At 40.7% G+C, this 22,586-nt stretch overlaps 2 protein-coding genes across 2 annotated transcripts; both read right to left on the reverse strand.

Annotated features, from left to right (window-relative positions):
* Positions 1-552: 552 nt before the first annotated feature.
* On the reverse strand, positions 553-5,541 carry LOC111968853 (cytochrome c oxidase subunit 7A2, mitochondrial). The gene is made up of 4 exons (XM_023994762.2): positions 5,394-5,541; positions 2,731-2,820; positions 1,128-1,212; positions 553-785 (listed from the first exon to the last, which is right to left on the reverse strand). The coding sequence occupies exons 1-4, from the start codon at positions 5,409-5,411 to the stop codon at positions 730-732; spliced, it is 249 nt and encodes an 82-aa protein (XP_023850530.1). The 5' UTR covers positions 5,412-5,541; the 3' UTR covers positions 553-729.
* Positions 5,542-12,275: 6,734 nt separating this feature from the next.
* On the reverse strand, positions 12,276-17,834 carry LOC111968854 (cell cycle control protein 50A). Its single transcript, XM_023994763.2, has 7 exons — positions 17,349-17,834; positions 17,062-17,181; positions 16,553-16,660; positions 16,326-16,410; positions 13,590-13,733; positions 13,293-13,505; positions 12,276-13,026 (listed from the first exon to the last, which is right to left on the reverse strand). Exons 1-7 carry the CDS (start codon positions 17,595-17,597, stop codon positions 12,833-12,835), a joined length of 1,113 nt encoding a protein of 370 aa, XP_023850531.1. The 5' UTR covers positions 17,598-17,834; the 3' UTR covers positions 12,276-12,832.
* Between the last annotated feature and the right edge of the window lie 4,752 nt (positions 17,835-22,586).

The raw sequence follows: 22,586 nt of genomic DNA on the forward strand, positions 1-22,586 counted from the left end.
CTACGGCCCTCCACGTCTTTATGATGTACTGGCCTGTCTCCTGGCTAGCGCCTCCATGCTCTGGACACTACGCTGAACAGACACAGCAAACCTTCTTGCCACAACTCGCATTGATGTGCCATCCTGGATGAGCTACACTACCTGAGCCACTGTGTGGGTTGTAGACTCCGTCTCATGCTACCACTAGAGTGAAAGCACCGCCAGCATTCAAAAGTGACCAAAACATCAGCCAGGAAGCATAGGAACTGAGAAGTGGTCTGTGGTTACCACCTGCAGAACCACTCCTTTATTGGGGGTGTCTTGCCAATTGCCTATAATTTCCACCTGTTGTCTATTCCATTTTGCACAACAGCATGTGAAATTTATTGTCAATCAGTGTTGCTTCCTAAGTGGACAGTTGGATTTCACAGAAGTGTGATTGACTTGGAGTTACACTGTGTTGTTTAAGTGTTCCCTTTATTTTTTTGAGCAGTATATWTTTTTTTTAGGTACAGAATAACTGTTTATATCAGATGTATTGAGATTTTGAAATGACAACATTCACATGGATAATACTTTGTATTGTGGTTGTTTTATTCTCTATGGTACATTCATTGAACAATCAATAAATATTGATCCCGTGCATGAAAAAAATTGGCATTATTGACAGGACCAACAAAAAAAATCTCCCAGATCATACATCTGTACAACAGAGAAGATTGATTTAGGAATGGAAATGGACAAGGGCACTCATGCCTTCTTGGGCATTGCTGCATTGAGGAGTTCATAGAYGACAAATCCACTTCCTGTGAAGAGAGGAGAAAGATGTTTTATATAACAGGCATAGGGGCGGCAGGTAACCTCGTGGTTAGAGCGTTGGACTAGAACCGAAAGGTTACAAGATCGAATCCCCGAGCTGACAAGGTAAATATCTAAATGCTACCTAAATAAAGGTAAAACAAAAAAAATTGCAGGAAATGTGAGAAACTGGTATTTGACTCCATTGTTTGTAGTTAGACTTGATCTATATTATTTGATCATATGCTGTAAAAATTCCATTAGCACTTACAATCAATGTTACATTCAAGGAGGGTCATATCAGGGCTGTACAACATTATATAGCCAATTTCAGTGTAATGCATACTTACCAAAGACTGTAAGGGCCATCGTTGCCCTGTACAGAATAGCATCCTTGGCTCCTCCCTTCAGATGGACTGGTATGCCGTTATCTTCCTGTGTAAACAGGAAGAAGAGTAAATTAGCCCTATAAATGATATTCAGAGCTACGCAAAGAAGCCCTTCATAGCAACATATATGAATCACAAACTAAATGGTTCGGGTCTGGCGTTGTGCTGTATTTTAAATGGTCTGGGTGGTGGCTGTATTTTAAATGGTCTGGGTGGTGGCTGTATTTTAAATTGGTCTGGGTGGTGGCTGTATTTTAAATGGTCTGGGTGGTGGCTGTATTTTAAATGGTCTTTGGGTGGTTGGCTGTATTTTTAAATGGTCTGGGTGGTGGCTGTATTTTAAATGGTCTGGGTGGTGGCTGTATTTTAAATGGTCTAAGCACTTTTGCACCACCTGAATATGTTGAATATTTCCTTAATCAACACACACTGCACTACAATAGCCCCAACTACTTTGTGAGATGTTTATAACTGCAATTAAAACAAGTAAAAGTGAGAAAAAAAATAAGATTTATACTCATTGGAAAGCAAAGTTCTGCTTGCGACATATTACAGCCTAACCTAATACAAACGGAAACACTTACCATGAACATTATGACCTTAAAAGGATCAGGAATTTCTTAGGCTAAGATGAAAATCAACAACAAATTGCAGAAAAACAGCCTCCCGGGTGGTGCAGTGGTCTAAGGCACTGCATCGCAGTTGCTAGCTGTGCCACCAGAGATTCTGGGTGTTCCAAGCCCAGGCTCTGTCGCAGCCGGCCACGACCGGGAGGTCCATGGGGCGATGCACAATTGGCCCAGCATCGTCCCGGTTAGGGAGGGTTTGGCCGGCAGGGATATCCTTATCTCATCGCGCACTAGCGACTCCTGTGGCGCCAGGTGTACGGTGTTTCCTCCGACACATTGGTGCGGCTGGCTTCCGGGTTGGATGTGCGTTGTGTCAAGAAGCAGTGCGGCTAGGTTGGGTTGTGTTTCAGAGGACGCATGGCTCTCGACCTTTGCCTCTTCCGAGTCCGTACGGGAGTTGCAGCGATGAGACAAGACCAATTGGATACCACGAAATTGGGGAGAAAAAAGGAGTAAAAAAAGAAAAAAATGCAGAAAAGCAATCATTGCTTTAGCAACAGGATTTTAAAGCAGGGCAGGTCAGCTATGGACATCCTCTGCGTGTTATGCAAGATTCAGCAAAGCACTGATATCAAAAGTCGTATCAGCTGTTTGCATATCACGCTGCATGCAAAATTAGTCAGCCCAGCCCAAACTAAGAGTGAACCTATGAGCAAACATCATAAATACTTATCTTTCAGGCTACAATGGTGGGAAAATAAGATTCTGTTTCCAGAACCTGAGAATAAAGTGCAAACTTTAACCTTAGCATTACTGCACCATTACTAGTCAAACAAGATTGAACACAAATGTTGACTGTCAAAATTAGGTAAACAAAACCAGAACAGAATTGTCAACTTCTACTTTTAAAAACAGTCTTTGAGCTTCGGTTGAGAGGTGTTCCATTCCACATTTCCACTCCATCGCCATCTGCCGGTCCTGGTCCCAGAGCTTACCTGGAACAGCTTCTGCTTCTCCTTGACCATGTTGTCAACTTGTCTGCGGGCACTACTGGAGATAGTCCGGCTGGACAGCTGCCGAAGACTCTAAACATATAGGTGATCAGGAAGAAATGCATAAAAATAAATGAACTGGAAATGATTACTGAACTATTTACATGTGCACTAACTAATAACCTTGCTTTAGCTACAATACATGACCAAAAGTGGACACCTGCGGACACCTGCTCGTCGAACATCTAATTCCAAAATCATGGGCATTAATATAGAGTTGGTCCCCTCTTTGCTGCTACGACAGCCTCCACTCTTCTGGGAAGGCTTTCCACAAGATGTTGGAACATTGCTGCGGGGACTTGCTAAGAGCATTAGTGAGGTSGGGCACTGATGTTGGGTGATTAGGCCTGGCTAGCAGTCGGCGTTCCAATTAATCCCAAAGGTGTTCGATGGGGTTGAGGTCAGGGCTCTGTGCAAGCCAGTCAAATTCTTCGATACTGATCTCGACAAACCATTTCTGTATGGACCTCGCTTTGTGCACAGGGGTAATTGTCATACTGAAACGGGAAAGGGCCTTCCCCAAACTGTTGCCACAAAGCAGGAAGCATAGAATCGTCTAGAATGTCACTAGCATCTGTAGCGTTAAGATTTCCCTTCACTGGAACTAAGAGGCCTAGCCAAACCATTATTCCTCTTCCACCAAACTTTACAGTTGGCACTATGCATTCGGGCAGGTAGCGTTCGCCTGGCATCCGCCAAACACAGATTTGTCCGTCAGACTGCCAGATGTTGGGACGTGATTCATCACTCCAGAGAACGCGTTGCCACTGCTCCAGAGTCCAATKGTGGCAAGCTATACACCACTCCAGCCGACGCTTGGCATTGTGTGCGGCTGCTCGGCCATGGAAACCCATTTCATGATGCTCCCGACAAACAGTTATTGTTCCGACGTCTGTAGTGAGCGTTGCAACTGAGGGCAGACGATTTTTAGGAACTACGCACTTCAGCACTAGGCAGTCCTGTTTTGTGAGCTTATGTGGCCTACCACTTCACAACTCAGTTGCTATTGCTCCTAGCCGTTTCCACTTCACATTAACAGCACTTACAGTTGACCGGGGCAGCTCTAGCAGGGCAGAAATTTGACAATGTGACTTGTTGGAAAGATGGCATCATATGACAGCGCAACATTGAAAGTCACTGAGCTCTTTAGTAAGGCCATTCTACTGTCCATGTTTGTCTACGGAGACTGCCTGGCTGTGTGCTCGATTTTATAAACCTGTCAGCAACGGGTGTGGCTGAAATAGCCAAATCCACTAATTTGAAGGGGTGTCCACATACAGTACCAGTCAAAAGTTTGGACACACCTACTCATTACAGTGTATATATACTGTATAATGTACTTCTTCTGCTAGATACTGTAGATCTAGCCAACAGAATTGGTCCATTAGAAAGCCATGTAGCTAGCTGTGATTCTAGACAGTTGAGCATAAATTATGCCGTGTTCAAAACCACTGGTAACTCGGAAATCTCAGACTTCCAAACTTTCAAGACAACTGGGAAGTCAGGRGAAAAACAAGCTCCGACTGGGAAACATATTTTTGAACGTCAACTCGTAATTCCAAGTCGGAAACTCTGGCATCTTTCTACAGCTCCGACTTTCCGAAGTGAAGATCATTGACGCCATGATTTGACCTAAAAGTTCCCAGTTGTCTTGAAATCACCATTATCCTCCACACACATACATTAAAGCTACAATGTAACTTTTTGGGCTACCTGACCAAATTCACACTTAGTTATAGATCATTCATTCAAGTTGAAAGCAAGTCTAATAAGCGGTAGATCTGTTCTGTGTGTACTATGTCTATGCTTCCCGTGGTAAAGGTTCTACGTCTTTTACTTTCGGTTTTCTACACCARCTTCAAACAGATGAATATACAATATTTTTAGTAATGGAAAATATATTTCATATCGGTTTAGACTGTACAATTATTATTCACACAATGACTGCTTGTTTTGTCACAAACTGAAATTAGGCGAACTATTAGAATTTTAGCAACCAGGAAATAGTGAAGCAATTTCTGCGTAGCGCATCTTTAAGTGTCAGATGACGTAAACCTTGTTCCAAAAAATTGCCATTCACATGACAAGTGTACGTGCAAACGCCACCCTTTACAACACTTGGATAGTTAGAGAGTTAGTCAGAATTTTCCTAGCTAACCTATGCGACCTTTACACTTGTGGATGACAATTCAAGACTGTGGAAGAGAATACGTGGCAAGCTAGGTTTAGCTGATTGAATAACTACTATGTAGTTAGCTAGATAACTTACTACTCATTTAGTTAGCTTACCAAGTAGCTAGCATGTGTTATTCTAGCTAGGTTAACAATATACTGTATAAAAACAGCTATGTGTTTAGATCAGAAGGCTAACTTGATTGTCAAGSAAGTGTAAAATATCAGGTGATAACTAGCAAGCCAACTACCCTGATAAAAAAGGCTAGTTAGTCAACGTTTAACGTTACACGCTAGCTTAGCAACATAGCTCGGTAGCTTAGTTAGAGTTCACTTGAGGAGGCATGTCAGATAACGGCAGTGGCCAAAAATAAAACATCGAATAGCATACACAAATACATAACAATTGGTCGAATATATAATTGAACGCTTACCATAAGTTGTCTGTACATTTTAGTAAACTTCTAGGTGAGTGCACAAGGACACTTTGAAAACCTAGCTACTGTGCTTCCGGTGATATCCCAAGATTCTTTATGGCGAATAAATTGCAGTTGTCAGTCACTAGAGAGGAAGACGGTGAGAGTGGCCCAACTCGGCAGAAAATCTGTCTCCCTCCAGCAGGTGTCGTTTTTTCCGTTGTTTCGCCCACCAAGCAATGAGTTTTTGTATGGAAATCAATGAGAGTTGAATTTGGTCCCCCCAAAATAATGTCTTATTTGCTAAGTGAGGTTCATTTGATATAATGGAAGTTCCGTAATGCTTAACATGTTACGAGTGTACTGATATAATAAGGACACGTGACATCCCGACAACTCTGAGAAAAAGCACCTTATATGGGAGTTGTCTCGAGATGGCTATGCATATTCATGAATTGAGGCTAGTAGCATAGCGTCTGTAAAAAAATAAATACAGGTCAACAATTTACATTCTTATATCATACAAAACAGAACGCAGGTATTAACGAGAAAATATTGAAACAAACCAAAAATATATATATTTTTAAACTATTCTAGTGCAATTGTAATCACTCTGAAAAAAATCTTATTGTAATGATTTAGAWTTTTTTTATTCTTGTTATTGTTCACAAGGGTTAATGTTTTAATAAAATAGTTAAATTCAAGTAGTATTTGGCAGTATTTGGCAACAAGAATTTTAAAAAATCACAATAATTTCAGTTKTCTTGTTATCATTGCAATAGTAACATTATATATTTCATGTCAAAAACATAGGTAGTGTTCATAATGGTAAATAAGTATTTTGCAAGGTTTTCCCAAAATTCTGACACAATTTTACATTCAAAGAATAAGTGAGACAGATTCTCACCTTCTTTCTCACAGAAAACGCAGATATCATCAATTGCCACAAATTTGGATATCATAGAATTACATGGATATATCTTATGTAAAATTTTAAAGTGCACTTCCTTAACTTTGTTTGGTATACAATATTTGTAAGGCCTTAACCATGCATTTTTCCAGACAATGTCAGGAATAAGCATGTTCCAGAAAAACTTTCCTCTCGGTGTAAGTTGGTTTTGTRAATKAAGAATTTGTCTTAKATATTTATTACAAMAAGATTTCTCAAGTAAGCCCACGCCTTCCAATCTGAGTTCTGGATAAACTTTGTGATCATTACCAAAGCTAAGATGAGTTTTCATTAGTGTAGTTAGACCACTGGGAACGGCTTTGATCACAGAAATAAACTCTCTGAAAGGTATTGGAAACTCTTTCAATRTTATAAATTGTTCATATGTGAGAATATTACCCTTGTTGTCAAAAACATCAAGAACAAAGTCAATATTCCTCTCATGCCAGCTGGGGTAGAACAATGACTTATTCCTTACAGTWATGTCTGAATTATTCCACAAAGGCTAGTAGCATAGCATCTCTCTCCATTGAATACAGGCGGTTGACGTCACCAACCCTCATCGAAATTAATAAAACGATTACAATAATATGTGCACACCGCCCACAAAATGAGGTGGAAACTGAGCTGCACTTCCTAACCTGCCAAATGTATGACAATTTAAAGACACATATTTCCCTCAGATTACACAGACCCTGTCCACTTTAATAAATGGAACACTAGTCACTTTAATAATGCCTACATATCTTGCATTACCCATCTCATATGTATATACTGTATCCTATACTATTCTACTGTATTTTATTCTATGACTCTCTGACATTGCTCATCTATATATTTAAATAGGCTTAATTCCATTCCTTTACTTAGATGTGTGTGTATTGGGTATATGTTGTTTAATTGTCGGATATTACTTGGTAGATATTACTTTACTGTCGGCGCTAGAAGCACAAGTATTTTGCTACACCCGCAATAACATATTTTAAACACGTGTATGTGACCAATAGCATTTGATTTGATTTGATTTGACCCAAAAATAATTCGAAAACAAATCCAATTTTGATAAACTCCCATATCTCTTGGGTGAAATACCACAGTGTGCAATCACAGCAGCAAGATTTGTGACCATAAGAAAAGGGCAACCAGTGAAGAACAAACACCATTGTAAATACAACCTATATTTCTATTTATTTATTGTCCCCTTTGTACTTTAACTATTTGCACATCGTTACAACACTGTAAAAAGCTATAATACGACATTTGAAATGTCTCTATTCCTTTGGAACGTTAGTGAGTGTAATGTTTACTGTACATTTTTTATTGTTTATTTCACTCTTGTTTATTATCTATTTCACTTGCTTTGGCAAGGTAGACATATGTTACCCATGCCAATAAAACCCTTAAATTGTATCCACCAATTCAAAGAAAGGATAGGCGGGAGCTAGACATCCAGCCGTGCCGCTTTGCGGACAACGACTCCCATTGTTATGGCGGAGAGACATATCTTGTCAGAAAATCCATAATCCTTGTCACTTGTTAACACAGCCATAGTCTCGCGTTGCCATACCCCCCAGAATCACGCTGAGGCTACCACAGCCACAAAGCCCAAATCGTACAAATTTATGAAAACAAAATAAAAATGTTGGTCTTAATTCAATGTTAGGGTAAGGAATACGGTTAGTAGTGTGGTTAGTGTTAGGTTTCAAATCAGATTTTAAGAAGATAAATTGTAGAAAGAGGTGAGGTTTAGCCATAACTAGGACTTTGTGGCTGTAGTAATTAGAGACGACCGGAAATTGCTGCAATATGTTCACACGCTGCTCATTGGTTGGACTCTTGTAGACTGGTGCTAGTGTAACGATCAAATATTTTGTATCATTTTACATTTGTATTTATTAGGGATCCCCATTAGTTGCTGCCAAGTCAGCAGCTACTCTTCCTGGAGTCCCAAACACATTAAAGTTAACATTGAATATAAAGCAAAAGATAAAACAGTACATCATATAACAGTATTACACCACTACATATCTACAATACAAAATGTACAATACAAAATGTATAGTACCACCATACAACAATATTACAATGTATACGTATGCGTGTGTATGTACCTTTGTGTGTGTCTTCACAGTCCCCGCTGTTCCATACGGTGTACTCTTTCTTACCTTTTAAAAGAACATCTGATTCTATTGCTTGCATCAGTTACCTGATGTGGAATAGAGTTCCATGTAGTCATGGCTCTATGTAGTACTGTGCGCCTCCCATAGTCTGTTCTGACCTTGGGGTGTCCGTAGTTTAAACAGACAGCTCGGTACGTTCAGCTTGTCAACACTTCTTACAAAAACAAGTAGTGATGACGTCAATCTCTCTTCCACTTTGAGCCATGAGAGATTGACATGCATATCATTAATGTTAGCTCTCCGTTTACTTTTAAGGGTCAGCTGTGCTGCCCTGTTCTGAGCCAACTGCAATTTTCCTAAGTCCCTCTTTGTGGCACCTGACTACACTACTGAACAGTAGTCTAGGTGCAGCAAAACTAGGATAGGATCTGCCTTGTTGATAGGGTTGTTAAGAAGGAAGAGCAGCACTTTATTATGGACAGACTTCTCCTAATCTTAGCTACTGTTGTATCAATATGTTTTGACCATGACAGTTTACAATCCAGGGTTACTCCAAGAAGTTTAGTCACCTCAATGTTGAAAGAGTGTGTACATAACGTCACAAAATGTCACTTAATATTGCCATTAGGATGACTGTGCAGATCACAGACTGACGGTCATCCTATGTGGTAGGTCAATTTTTTTTTWAAATCAGGACTCACCAAAAATAAGGAAAAAAAATCTATTCTCACAAATCAATATTCCAATTGGATAAAAAACAGAAACATCCATAACTATCACTTTTGCACCATTCGTCCCCTCTTTGTGTATGACTTCATTAAGGCTGCTTTTTGGTTCATGAAATTGAGGAGGTCAAAGTTTAATAATTGTCTGTCTAGGCCTTACTCTTAGCATGATAAACAACACAATAGAGCACAGTATAATGATGGTCTACTTAATATAAATCAAACAAAACATTAAAACTTCCAGAAACCCCTGACATATACACCTACACTTTGTACATTTGAGAAGCTAAAGTGAAACAAACTACTTGCCTGTTAATATCTCTGTTAATATCTCTGTCCACTAAATAGTTCTGAATAAACTATGATATAACTCGCTTTTAGGGTGATTGGTCATAGAAAGGATTTCTGAGTTTAACAAAAACATTTTTGATTAAAAGCCAAATTAAAAAAAGATCTCTTTCATGGGCATGTATGTCAAACCTAGTTCTTTTAAATAAAATAAACAATTTACCTATGTTACTCATATTATGGCAAGAACAGCTCAAATAAACAAAGAGAAATGACAGTCCATCATTACTTTAAGACATGAAGGTCAGTCAATCGTGAAAATTTCAAGAACTTTGAAAGTTTCAAGTGCAGTGATGAAACTGGCTCTCATGAGGACCGCCACAGGAAAGGAAGACCCAGAGTTACCTCTGCTGCAGAGGACAAGTTCATTAGTTACCAGCCTCAGAAATTGCAGCCCCCAAAAATGCTTCACAGTGTTCAAGTAACAGACACATCTCAACGTCAACTGTTCAGAGGAGACTGCTTGAATCAGACCTTCATGGTCGAATTGCTGCACAGCAAGAGTACTAAAGTACACCAATAAGAAGAAGAGACTTGCTTGGGTCAAGAAACACGAGCAATGGACATTAGATTGGTGGAAGTCTGTCTTTTGGTCTGATGAGTCCAAATTTGAGGTTTTTGGTTCCAACCACCATGTCTTTGTGAGATGGATGATCTCCGCATGTGTAGTTCCCACCGTGAAGCATGGAGGAGGTGTGATGGTGTAGGGGTGCTCTACTAATGACAACGTCTTTGATTTATTTAGAATTCAAGGCACACTTAACCAGCATGGCTACCACAGCATTCTGCAACGATACACCATCCCTTCTGGTTTGTGCTTAGTGGGATTATAATTTGTTTTTCAACAGGACAATGACCCAACATTCCTCCAGGCTGTGTAAAGGCTATTTGACCAAGAAGGACAGTGATGGAGTGCTGCATCAGATGACCTGGCCTCCACAATCACCCAACCTCAACCAAATTGAGTTGGTTTGGGATGAGTTGGACCGCAGAGTGAWGGAAAAGCAGCCAACAAATGCTCAGCATATGTGGTAACTCCTTCAAGAAGGTTGGAAAAGTATTCCAGGTGAAGCTGGTTGAGAGAATGCCAAGAGTGTGCAAAGCTGTCATCAAGGCAAAGGTTGGCTACTTTGAAAAATAAAAAATTGATTTAGATTTGTTTAACACTTTTTTGGTTACTACATGCTCAAAAAAAGGCAACCAGTGAAAATACAACCTATATTTCTATTTATTTATTGTCCCCTTTGTACTTTAACTATTTGCACATCGTTACAACACTGTAAAAAGCTATAATACGACATTTGAAATTGAAAGAGTATGTGTGTCCAAATTTTGACTGGTACTGTATATTCCTCAATAAGCTGACAGTTTCCACATTGGAAAATTGGTCGGACAATATTATCCCGGAATTGTGAAAAGTAGGTGCAGCTCCTACATGGGATGAAACGGTCACCGTAGTCTATGAAGGTGGTTGCTGCCAATCTGGAAAAAGTCAGTTTCCCCGTATGGCGGAAAGTGACATTGGCAATTGGTGTGTTCTCTGCTCAAATTTAGAGAAGCCTGGCTTGACATTCAGTAGGCTATCGAGAGTCAGTAACTTCTGAAATGTGTATATTGTGATAGAATACCTGTGTGTGTGTGTGTGTGTGTGTGAAATAACTTGGTATGGGGCAATGCCAGATTTATATATACACTAGATGACTGACAGGGGATGCTGTTTTAAAGCTCCCCATCTTGGCACTCCCCYACATTGTAAAATAATTTGGACGCTATAGAAATACATTTACTAATGTCTACATTTGTTTTTGCCACATTTATTCTATTACAGACAGCTTAATGCATACTTGAATCATGTTCTGTAAGCTAAAAATAAACATTTATTTTGAAAGTTCTCATTTTACTGTCCCCAATACAAAAAAATATGTACTTTTGTCCTTGAAATCTTAAATACTCTATAATTCCATTCATTCCTACATGTATGTAGGACTTATATGGCTGATCGTTGGCTGCAAAGCCCCCCATTGGCCAAAACAAAACATAGCAGGCAAATTCTAGGGTTTATATACATCATTGGGAAACACCCAGGAGTGCACCTCACATTTAATTTCAATTAACAACATTGATGGGGGAAATAAAAAACAAACTTGCAAATACCATTTTTCACATTTTAAATATCAGCAGATTATCCAATGCAATATATTAAAGAATAAAGGGCAGAATTAGCTTTAAAAGACAAAGAAACAACCTAAATAAAAATTCAAGTACTGCATAACAAATGTAACACTTTTAAAGTGCATAGCATTTGGTAAACATTGAAATTAAGCTTGTTAAATGTTTTAAAATGCATTTTGATAGTCAAGTCAACAAGTTCAATTGTTCAATTCAATTGTAGTCCATAAAACCTTCAGATCAAGTTGGCTATTACTGTATCCTAAGAGGACAAAATAGGATTTCACACATACCATACTAGAGAAAACCACAGTTTGACCAATACAGTAATCGATCAAAATAAAAATGTGATTAAACATTGGTTTGTCAATCTCGATAAGATAGCTTTTGTTGAGCGGCAATAAAATCGATACGTGAACATTTATTTGATCAAATCAATGACTGCTTATATCCTTAAACAATCAACATGTCTATGAACTTTTGTTCCCAATTCAAAACTGTTTGAAATTGCCTCAGAGGTATGTAAATTAAAAACATTAGTACATTCACAAACAGGAAATATTACAGAATAATGTGTGTGTGGAACTTACATTAAAATATAGTGCCATCAAGCCATACAACAAACATTGCTCAAATAATATACATGTCATCTTTTGAGATAAGATATGGATAAAAAGATAATACAAACACTATGTACTTCAGGACCACAGAGAACATTTTCAGCAGCCATCTTGTACAAAGACACAGTATCCTAAGCTCCCAGAGCCTTTTTGTGTCTCATCCCATTCGTTTACAGGGTGAAACACACTCTGCAACACACACAGGCCTTTTTCAGGAGGGCACAATATTACAGACATATATTGTGTAGAACAGACATTCTTATTTGTCACGAGAATCCGCAATGGTGTAAGTTCTATACAACAGATATCTAGAACATAATCACCCTTCTGAAAAAACACCTGACTGCAGCCTTCCCCTGGAGGTGGGAATGAGTGAGCTAACATTACAACACAAAACAAACATTTTAACAAACAAAGAGCAGTGCATCCAGGCTAAATCAGCAAGCAGTCCAGAGCAGGGCCAAACTAGTGGTGGCTAGACCCAGGCATGCAGAGGGAGGAGGTAGTCTCCATATGAGCAAGGCCTTCAACTGGAAATATCTGCACTGTTGTTACGTTTGCCATATCTGTAGTGGATGCTGAGGAGGACTAAGCCCAGGCAGAAGCAGACAGAGCCCACAGTGATGTAAGCAATGCCCAGGAAGGGGTTTTTGCCACCCATCCAGGAGATGGTGCTCAGGATCATGCGCTTCCTCCCATCGAAGCTCCGCACAGGGTAATCTGAGGTCACATGGTTAAAGAAAATGACAGCAGCGCATCTGGACACGAGGATTCTAAAGATAAAATGATGTGTCCTATGTAGACTTTGTGAATGGTATAAAGAGAATAAAGATCCATCACAGTAAGCATTGTACTCGACATAAATTTATAACTGAACACAAACTCATATGGCTCTGTCTCCTATGTGCAATGTTCTCTCAATACAAACATATGCCTGCCATGAATCTCTATATTGTAAAATATTGCGGTCTTTCTCAAAAGGATACTGTAGGTGACCTCCAGGATGTATTCTCCTCGGGGCAGCGTGGGGGTCATGTTGTTGGGCTTCTTCTGGATGATGCGGTACAGCTTGCGGAAGGTGGGCAGGGCAGCGGTCCTCATCCACACAATGAAATCCTCATTGATGAAGCCATTGTTGTCAGAGTCTGATGGGTCCAGCTCAAAGACAGGCTTTCTCCAGTTCACAGGTTTGCTTGTGCCTGAAGGAGGAAAAAGGCCTAGTCAGTCATGATAATTTGATTGTTACAAGGTAGTTGTGTCATTTTGCATGGTATGCAAATCACCTTGGAAAACTACAGTGAGGTTGTTGTTTCCACTGGGGTTCCTGAATTTGACATGCTTGTCCGTCCACCATGCAATACCCTTCTTTACCAGAGGAATTGCGGTTCTGGAGCCATTGGGGTCAATGTAATAGAGATCCAGAGTGTCTGATGAGAAATACATGGCAGTCAATAGCAAGCCCGGTTTCTGAAATAATGGACCAACACTGACGCTTCATGGCAAACTAGAGTAAAGCCACTCCAAAAACTCTATTCAAGGGTTGGTCCAAATAGGCAGATGTTTATCTACAGTACATTTGTAAAGTATTCAGACCCCTTCCCTTTTTCCACATTTTGTTACATTACAGCCTTATTCTAAAATTCATTAACCCCCCCCTCCCCCCCAATCTACACACGATACTCCACAATGACAAAGCAAGAAAAKATTTTTTGAAATTTTGGCTAATGCGTTCAAAATATAACAGAAATACCTTATTTACATAAGTATTCAGACCCTTTGCTATGAGACTCGAAACTGAGCTCAAGTGCATCCTGTTTCCATTGATCATCCTTGAGATTTTTCTACAATTTGATTGGAGTTCACCTGTGGTAAATTCAATTGATTGGACATGATTTGGAAAGGAACATACTGGTCTATATAAGGTCCCACAGTTGACATGGCTTGGTTTTTGCTTTGACATGCACTAAGGTCGAAGGAATTTTCCATAGAGCGTCGAGACAGGATTGTGTCGAGGCACAGGTCTGGGGAAGGGTACCAAAAAATGTCTGCAGCATTGAAGGTCCCCAAGAACACAGTGGCCTCCATCATTCTTAAATGGAAGAAGTTTGGAACCACCAAGACTCTTCCTAAAGCTGGCTGCCCAGCCAAACTGAGGTCTGAATTAGAGGTCGACCGATTATGATTTTTCATTGCCGATACCGATTATTGGGAGGACCCAATTTTCTTAAACATTTTTATTTGTAATAATGACAATTACAATACTGAATGAACACATATTTTAACTTAATATAATACATCAATAAAATCAATTTAGCCTCAAATAAATAATGAAACATGTTCAATTTGGTTTAAATAATGCAAAAACAAAGTGTTGGAGAAGAAAGTAAAAGTGCCATGTAAGAAAGCTAACGTTTAAGTTCCTTGCTCAGAACATATGAAAGCTGGTGGTTCCTTTTAACATGAGTCTTCAATATTCCCAGGTAAGAAGTTTTAGGTTGTAGTTATTATAGGAATTATAGGACTATTTCTCTCTATACGATTTGTATTTCATATACCTTTGACTATTGGATGTTCTTATAGGCACTTTAGTATTGCCAGTGTAACAGTATAGCTTCCATCCCTCTCCTCGCCGCTACCTGGGCTCGAACCAGGAACACATCGACAACAGCCACCCTCGAAGCAGCGTTACCCATGCAGAGCAAGGGGAACAACTACTCCAAGTCTCAGAGCGAGTGATGTTTGAAACGCTATTAGTGCGCACCCCGCTAACTAGCTAGCCATTTTACATCGGTTACACCAGCCTAATCTCRGGAGTTGATAGGCTTGAAGTCAAACAGCGAAGAGCTGCTGGCAAAACGCACGAAAGTGCTGTTTGAATGAATGCTTATGAGCCTGCTGGTGCCTACCATCGCTCAGTCAGACTGCTCTATCAAATCATAGACTTAATTATAACATAATAACAAACAGAAATACGAGCCTTAGGTCATAAATATGGTCGAATCCGGAAACTATCATCTCGAAAACAAAACGAAAACAAAACATTTATTCTTTCAGTGAAATACGGAACCGTTCCATATTTTATCTAACGGGTGGTATCCATAAGTCTAAATATTCCTGTTACATTGCACAACCTTCAATGTTATGTCATAATTACGTAAAATTCTGGCAAATTAGTTCGCAATGAGCCAGGCGGCCCAAACTGTTGCATATACCCTGACTCTGCGTGCAAAGAACGCAAGAGATGTGACACAATTTCACCTGGTTAATATTGCCTGCTAACCTGGATTTATTTTAGCTAAATATGCAGGTTTAAAAATGTATACTTCTGTGTATTGATTTTAAGAAAGGCATTMATGTTTATGGTTAGGTACACGTTGGAGCAACGACAGTCCTTTTTCGCGAATGCGCACCGCATCGATTATATGCAACGCAGGACACGCTAGATAAACAAGTAATATCATCAACCATGTGTAGTTATGACTAGTGATTATGATTGATTGATTGTTTTTTATAAGATAAGTTTAATGCTAGCTAGCAACTTACCTTGGCTTCTTACTGCATTCGCGTAACAGGCAGGCTCCTCGTGAGGCAGGTGGTTAGAACGTTGGACTAGTTAACCGTAAGGTTGCAAGATTGAATCCCTGAGCTGACAAGGTAAAAATCTGTCATTCTGCCCCTGAACAAGGCAGTTAACCCACCGTTCCTAGGCCATCATTGAAAATAAGACTTGCCTAAAGGTGTAAAAAAAWAWAWAWWWWWWWTAAATTAAATGTTTAATTTTTTTAATCGGCATCCAAAAATACCGATTTCCGATTGTTATGAAAACCTGAAATCGGCCATAATTAATCGGCCATTCCGATTAATCGGTCGACCTCTAGTCTGAATACTTTCCGAATGCACTGCAAATAGTTTTATATAAGTTTGTAGCTGTGCATTGGTGTGTGCCGTAATGTTACTAAGAGACTGCGGAAATGAAAATGGCAACTATTTGTTAAGTGAATTTCGCCCTCAAGTCTTACCATTGAAGAGGCTATTGGCGATAGCACCACATGGAGCAATTGGCTTGTCACTGCTGMGGTACGGCTCACATTCCTTGCTGGGGCTCTGCAATGAGTGCCAAGAAGTTTCAGTGCAGCGTAAAAATAATGGATGTTTAAAGCTAACAATTAGGCCTACATCTATTCAATGTATAATGTGATACTTGATAGATGTAGCTTAAGTGTAACTAAGTGTACCTGTACCATACCTGTAGAGAAGTCTTATCTCCGTTTAACTGGCTGTCATCTCTGGACTTCACATAGCGTCTGTGATTCTGATAAAAGTTGGACAGTCCGTAGTACATGAAGACGTTGCTCTGTAGGGTAAGAATTTCAGATCAATGAGTAATAAATTAGTTTAGTTATTCATTGGATGAGAGAATAGGCCTTCATAAGACATTGCAACAATGCTGCAACTCCAAGATGAAAGGGCAGGAGGCTGAGTCTAAATAAGGATTTCCTTCACATAATAACATCATCCTGTAAAATCTATTTGAGTGCATAATAAATAACATTCAGGGAAATGGTGTAAAATACTAATGATCGATTCTGAACAGAGGCCGACCGTTAAGTGTTTCTAAATAGAGTAGCTAATGGACACTAAGTATGCCTCCAGTCCAGTTATTACTGATTGACTTGCCTACACATTTAATTGTGATTATACAGTACTTTGAGGACCCAAATGGGTAAATACGGTTGTAGGTTATGTTCAGTTTACCTCAAATGGTTGATCCAGAGAGAAGGGTACAGAACAGGTACATGACTTTGTGTTGTTCCAGCTGTAGTTTTGAGAACAGTTGTAGCACGGATTTGACATGTCAACACCAGTGTAATCAATCTGTAAATTAGGGAGAGGATCAATAACACTTGGCATCAATTTAGCTAGCAATTACACTCAAATCAGACAAAAACTGAAAGATGGCTAGCTAGCCACCAGCGTTAACCCATACACAATCAAAACTAATCTATGGTACCTATACTTTATGGATTGTTAGCTAACGTTACCTCGAACTCTTTGATGTTGTTTGACGTCACGAAAAGYCCAACGCCGATGGGGATGAAGATGAGACCAATTACAAAGAAAGCAGGAAGAACAGTGCCCGCTGTCAAAATAGGTTGCCAAGCGGGCAGTCTTTGCTGTTTGAACGCAGTGTTGTCCGGCTTTTTATTTGTCATAGTTCCTGCGCCTACATGGCCCGTAGCACCAGGCTGGTGTCCGTCCTCTTCCTTAGCGTTGTAGCTAGACGCTATCATGGCTGCAGTTCTCGTCGAACAAAATAATCCACACTGTCAACAACAGTGACAGCTGGCTGTCGCGAGAGAACTTTCGTTTCTCAGTGAATCAACCCGTTATCTTCTCGATAATGTTACGTAGCGTTAAATGTAATCATTCAAAAAAATACAAACATTGTGGATTTACTTTGGAGGGAATTTCGAGTTACCGTGAGAACGAAAGTAGGCAGCTATGAGAAGAAGTCAGGAAACTTCTATTAATCCAATGGTGTTGCAGTCCGTTGCATGTGATCAGGTAAGGAGCACGCCCCTTTGATTCTCTAAAAAAAATACCCTTGTGAGACCATCATTTTTTCGGTGTGAGGCAGAGGTTTGGAACTCCCATCCGAACAGACAATTTTCAAATATTATTTTTTTATTGTTGTATAGGATGTATTCATCATTATTAAAGCTGCAATATGTAACTTTTTTGGCGAAGACCAATTCACATAGAAATGTGTGTTATAGATCTGTCATTCTCATTGAAAGCAAGAAAGGATGCAATTGCGGGCCGCAGTCCGAGCGTTCTTGTACTTCTTTATACTTCTATTGTTACATTTTTAAAGGACAGACCGGAGGCAGGGGTGCTCCAGTCATTGGTGACCTGTCATTCAGGGCAGGTTGGGCTCTAGCTTATTGATTTTGTCCACTCACACCTGACGTGTTCAGGACACCCAGGTTGAAATATCCAAACGAGCTCTGAACCAACTATATTAATTTGGGGACAGGTCAAAAATCATTACACATTTATGTCAATTTAACTAGCTAGCTTGCTGTTGCTAGCTGATTTGTCCTGGGATATAAACATTGGGTTGTTATTTTACCTGAAATGCACAAGGTCCTCTACACTGACAATTAATCCACAGATAAAAGGGTACACCAAGTTCTTTCTAGTAATCGCTTCTTCTTTAGACTTTATATGGCGGATGGCAACCAACTTTAAGGTGCGTTACCACCACCAACTGGACTGGAGTGTGGACCTCAGTTCATCTTTCAATCCCCCACATGGGTATATGTTTCTAAAAACCAATGAGGAGATGGGAGAGCCGGACTTGCAGTGCGTCAAGTGTTACAAATGGAACCACGTTCTATTTTAGCGCCTGGCTACGCAGACACGAGCGAGCAGTGTGGGTGCAATGATTGAATAACATGTATGTGTACATTTATTTTGCAACGCTTGCGCACGCGACGTGGGCGGTGTTGTCAGTATGTAAGAAMTTATCCTACTATTCTAACTTGGTGGTGCACATGTAACCTATAGCCTGTTTTAGAGAAATGTCATCATCGAATATTGTAAATGCTTTCATTGTCTGTATATATGCCCCCTTTATTTATCCTATGGTTCTGACTTGTTGTACAGGAAGAATACTGTAAGAATGGCCTATCTTCTGATTTCTGTGCTGCCTGTTTCAAAAGTGCTGAACAAATAGGCACATTGACTACATCCATCTTAGCTCGCTCATTTGTCTTACCGCTTACCTCTTATCCGCTCATTGTTCCCTTAAGCCATAGTTTGTACATCTCAATTGTTATATTGCTTATACAGGTCTATATCATTAGTATCTTATTAATAATTTTAGGTAATATTGGAATGATGCATTTCATTGTTTTGCTTACTTTGTGTATTATAATTAGCTCATGTGCTTTTCTCCACGAGGAGGGGATACTATATAATGTTGTTGGGCATGTAACCGTGTTTGCCAGTGACTCTCTTCCTAATTTCCCCCCAAATAGTTCTACAAAAAGATCAGTAATAGACCCATGTAATTCCAGTTGATATTGCGAGAGTTGTTATGTTTGCGCGGTGCGCTGTCTGTGTGTCTGTATATTGTCTTTAAAAGTGGAACCTCGTGATTGTATTTTCCTTCCTTTTTAGACCACATACTGTAGGCCTTATAAAATACTTAAAGTGGTAGGCATACCGCGTCTCTCTTGCCTGTCTCTCTCTCTCTGTGATGACTTAAAGAAGAGTAAAGTTAAGGCCTCAACATCTTGCTGATTTTATCTTAATTTCATTTTATCTTAATTAATGTCCATTTTGAAAGTGCCGAACGACTAGGCCTACCTCGTCGCAGATCGTTTGCGTGCAGTTTCTTATACTTAGAGCTAAGTGTTAATGATGAAGATCAAACATTATGAATTTACTGAAAATAAATGTAATAATGTTTCTGTATGGTTTAAAACTCAATCATGTCTGCATTTGTTAATTTTGTAGAAGTATGCGGTTCTTACCGAGTTACACAAATCCACAAGGAGTTAGTAGAAACCGTATTTATTTAAGCACGTCAGGTATGGTTTTTAAAAGACAGTAAATGAGGCTGAACTGTTTCGCTGTCAGATGAGGCTTCACTGATAGCCAGGTGTAGCAGTGGTAATGATTCACTCCATGGTGCTAATGTAACAGATGTGAAATGGCTAGCTAGTTAGCGGGTACGTGCTAATAGCGTTTCAATCAGTTACGTCACTTGCTCTGAAACCTAGAAGTAGTGTTGCCCCTTGCTCTGCAAGGGCCGCGGCGTTTGTGGAGCGATGGGTAACGACGCTTCGTGGGTGACTGTTGTTGATGTGTGCAGAGGGTCCCTGGTTCGCGCCCGAGGTCGGGGCGAGGGGACGTACTAAAGTTATACTGTTACACTAAAACAAAGCTCTGTCGGGACAGCTGTATGTAGGCCCTAACAGTTTTTGGGCACCATTTGTCATCGTTATAGTGCAATGAATGTATTGTTTAATGTTGTGTTGTGTAGTGTCTTTGATAGCATGCATAAAAAAATAGTTTTAGTTTGCCCCATCAATGTAGCCACTGGCCACTGGCTCCAGTACACTAGGTGGCGTTAATGCACAATAACATTGGATGCCAGACGCTGATAAGCTCCACCGAAGAAGGGGCGGTTGCCACAACGATAACTAGCTAGCTGTACACAGGCAGGGAGAAGGACACTACCGGTCGGGCACTATGGGGTATGCTGGCACTTATCACCCGCCGTAGTCTTGTGCTAGCGGGAGACGGGGCGACTGGTAGACAGTGTCCTTCGCCCCCGGATGTCTGGCACTGTTTTCCCACAGATCAAATCAAATGTATTTATATAGCACTTCTTATATCAGCTGATATCTCAAAGTGCTGTACAGAAACCCAGCCTAAAACCCCAAACAGCAAGCAATGCAGGTGTAGAAGCATGGTGGCTAGGAAAAACTCCCTAGAAAGGCCAAAACCTAGGAAGAAACCCAGAGAGGAACCAGGCTATGAGGGGTGGCCAGTCCTCTTCTGGCTGTGCCAGGTGGAGATTATAACAGAACATGGCCAAGATGTTCAAATGTTCATAAATGACCAGCATGGTCAAATAATAATAATCACAGTAGTTGTCGAGGGTGCAACAGGTCAGCACCTCAGGAGTAAATGTCAGTTGGCTTTTCATAGCCGATCATTGAGAGTATCTCTACCGCTCCTGCTGTCTCTAGAGTTGAAAACAGCAGGGCTGAGACAGGTAGCACATCCGTTGAATAGGTCAGGGTTCCATAGCCGAAGGCAGAACAGTTGAAACTGGAGCAGCAGCACGGCCATGTGGACTGGGGACAGCAAGGAGTCATCAGGCCAGGTAGTCCTAGGGCTCAGGTCGAGAGAGAGAGAGGTCGCGAGAGAGAGAAGTCGTGAGAGAGAGAGGGAGAGAGAGAGAATATACTCAAATTCACACCAGAAAAGACAGGAGAAATACTCCAGAAATAACAGACTGACCCTAGCCCCCCGACGCATAAATACCGGAGGCTGAGACAGGAGGGGTCAGGAGACACTGTGGCCCCTTCCGATGATACCCTCGGACAGGGCCAAACAGGCTGGATATAACCCCACTCACTTTGCCAAAGCACAGCCCCCACACCACTAGAAGGATATTTTCAACCACCAACTTACCATCCTGAGACAAGGCAGAGTATAACTCACAAAGATCTCCGCCACGGCACAACCCAAGGGGGGGCGCCAACCCAGACAGGAAGACCACGTCAGTGACTCAACCCACTCAAGTGATGCACCCCTCCTAGGGACGGCATGGAAGAGCACCAGTAAGCCAGTGACTCAGCCCCTGTAATAGGGTTAGAGGCAGAGAATCCCAGTGGAGAGAGGGGAACCGGCCAGGCAGAGACGGCAAGGGCGGTTCGTTGCTCCAGTGCCTTTCCGTTCACCTTCACATTCCTGGGCCAGACTACACTCAATCATAGGACCTACTGAAGAGATGAGTCTTCAATAAAGACTTAAAGGTTTAGACYGAGTCTGCGTCTCTCACATGGGTAGGCAGACCATTCCATAAAAATKTAGCTCTATAGGAGAAAGCCCTGCCTCCAGCTGTTTGCTTAGAAATTCTAGGGACAGTAAGGAGGCCTGCGTCTTGTGACCGTAGCGTACGTGTAAGTATGTACGGCAGGACCAAATCGTAAAGATAGGTAGGAGCAAGCCCATGTAATGCTTTGTAGGTTAGCAGTAAAACCTTGAAATCAGCCCTTGCCTTAACAGGAAGCCAGTGTAGGGAGGTTAGCACTGGAGTAATATGATCAAATGTTTTGGTTCTAGTCACGATTCTAGCAGCCGTATTTAGCACTAACTGAAGTTTATTTAGTGGTTTTTCCAGGTAGCCTCATCGCCGTTACATATATGGTAACGGCGATGAGGGCAGGTGTTTGGCGGGCGGAGCGAAGGACACTCTACTGGTATCCATCCCGCTAGTTAGCAAGGGTCAAAACAATTCAGATAATACATTTATTTCCCTTTTGACCCACATTCAAAACTGTCATGCAGGAACGCTCAAGGAGGGGAATGCATGTAAGAACCGATGGGATGCTTGTGGGTGTTCATGAAGGAACCACCTACATGCAGGAACACACCGAATTGCGGGCTGCAGTTACTCACGAGTTAAAAGAAAGTCTAAGAAGTGGTAGATATGTTCTATGTGCGCTATTTCTATGCTCCCAGTTCTTAAATTGAGT

Source organism: Salvelinus sp. IW2-2015, linkage group LG9 (assembly GCF_002910315.2).
Source record: "Salvelinus sp. IW2-2015 linkage group LG9, ASM291031v2, whole genome shotgun sequence".
NCBI classification, from domain to species: domain Eukaryota; kingdom Metazoa; phylum Chordata; class Actinopteri; order Salmoniformes; family Salmonidae; genus Salvelinus; species Salvelinus sp. IW2-2015.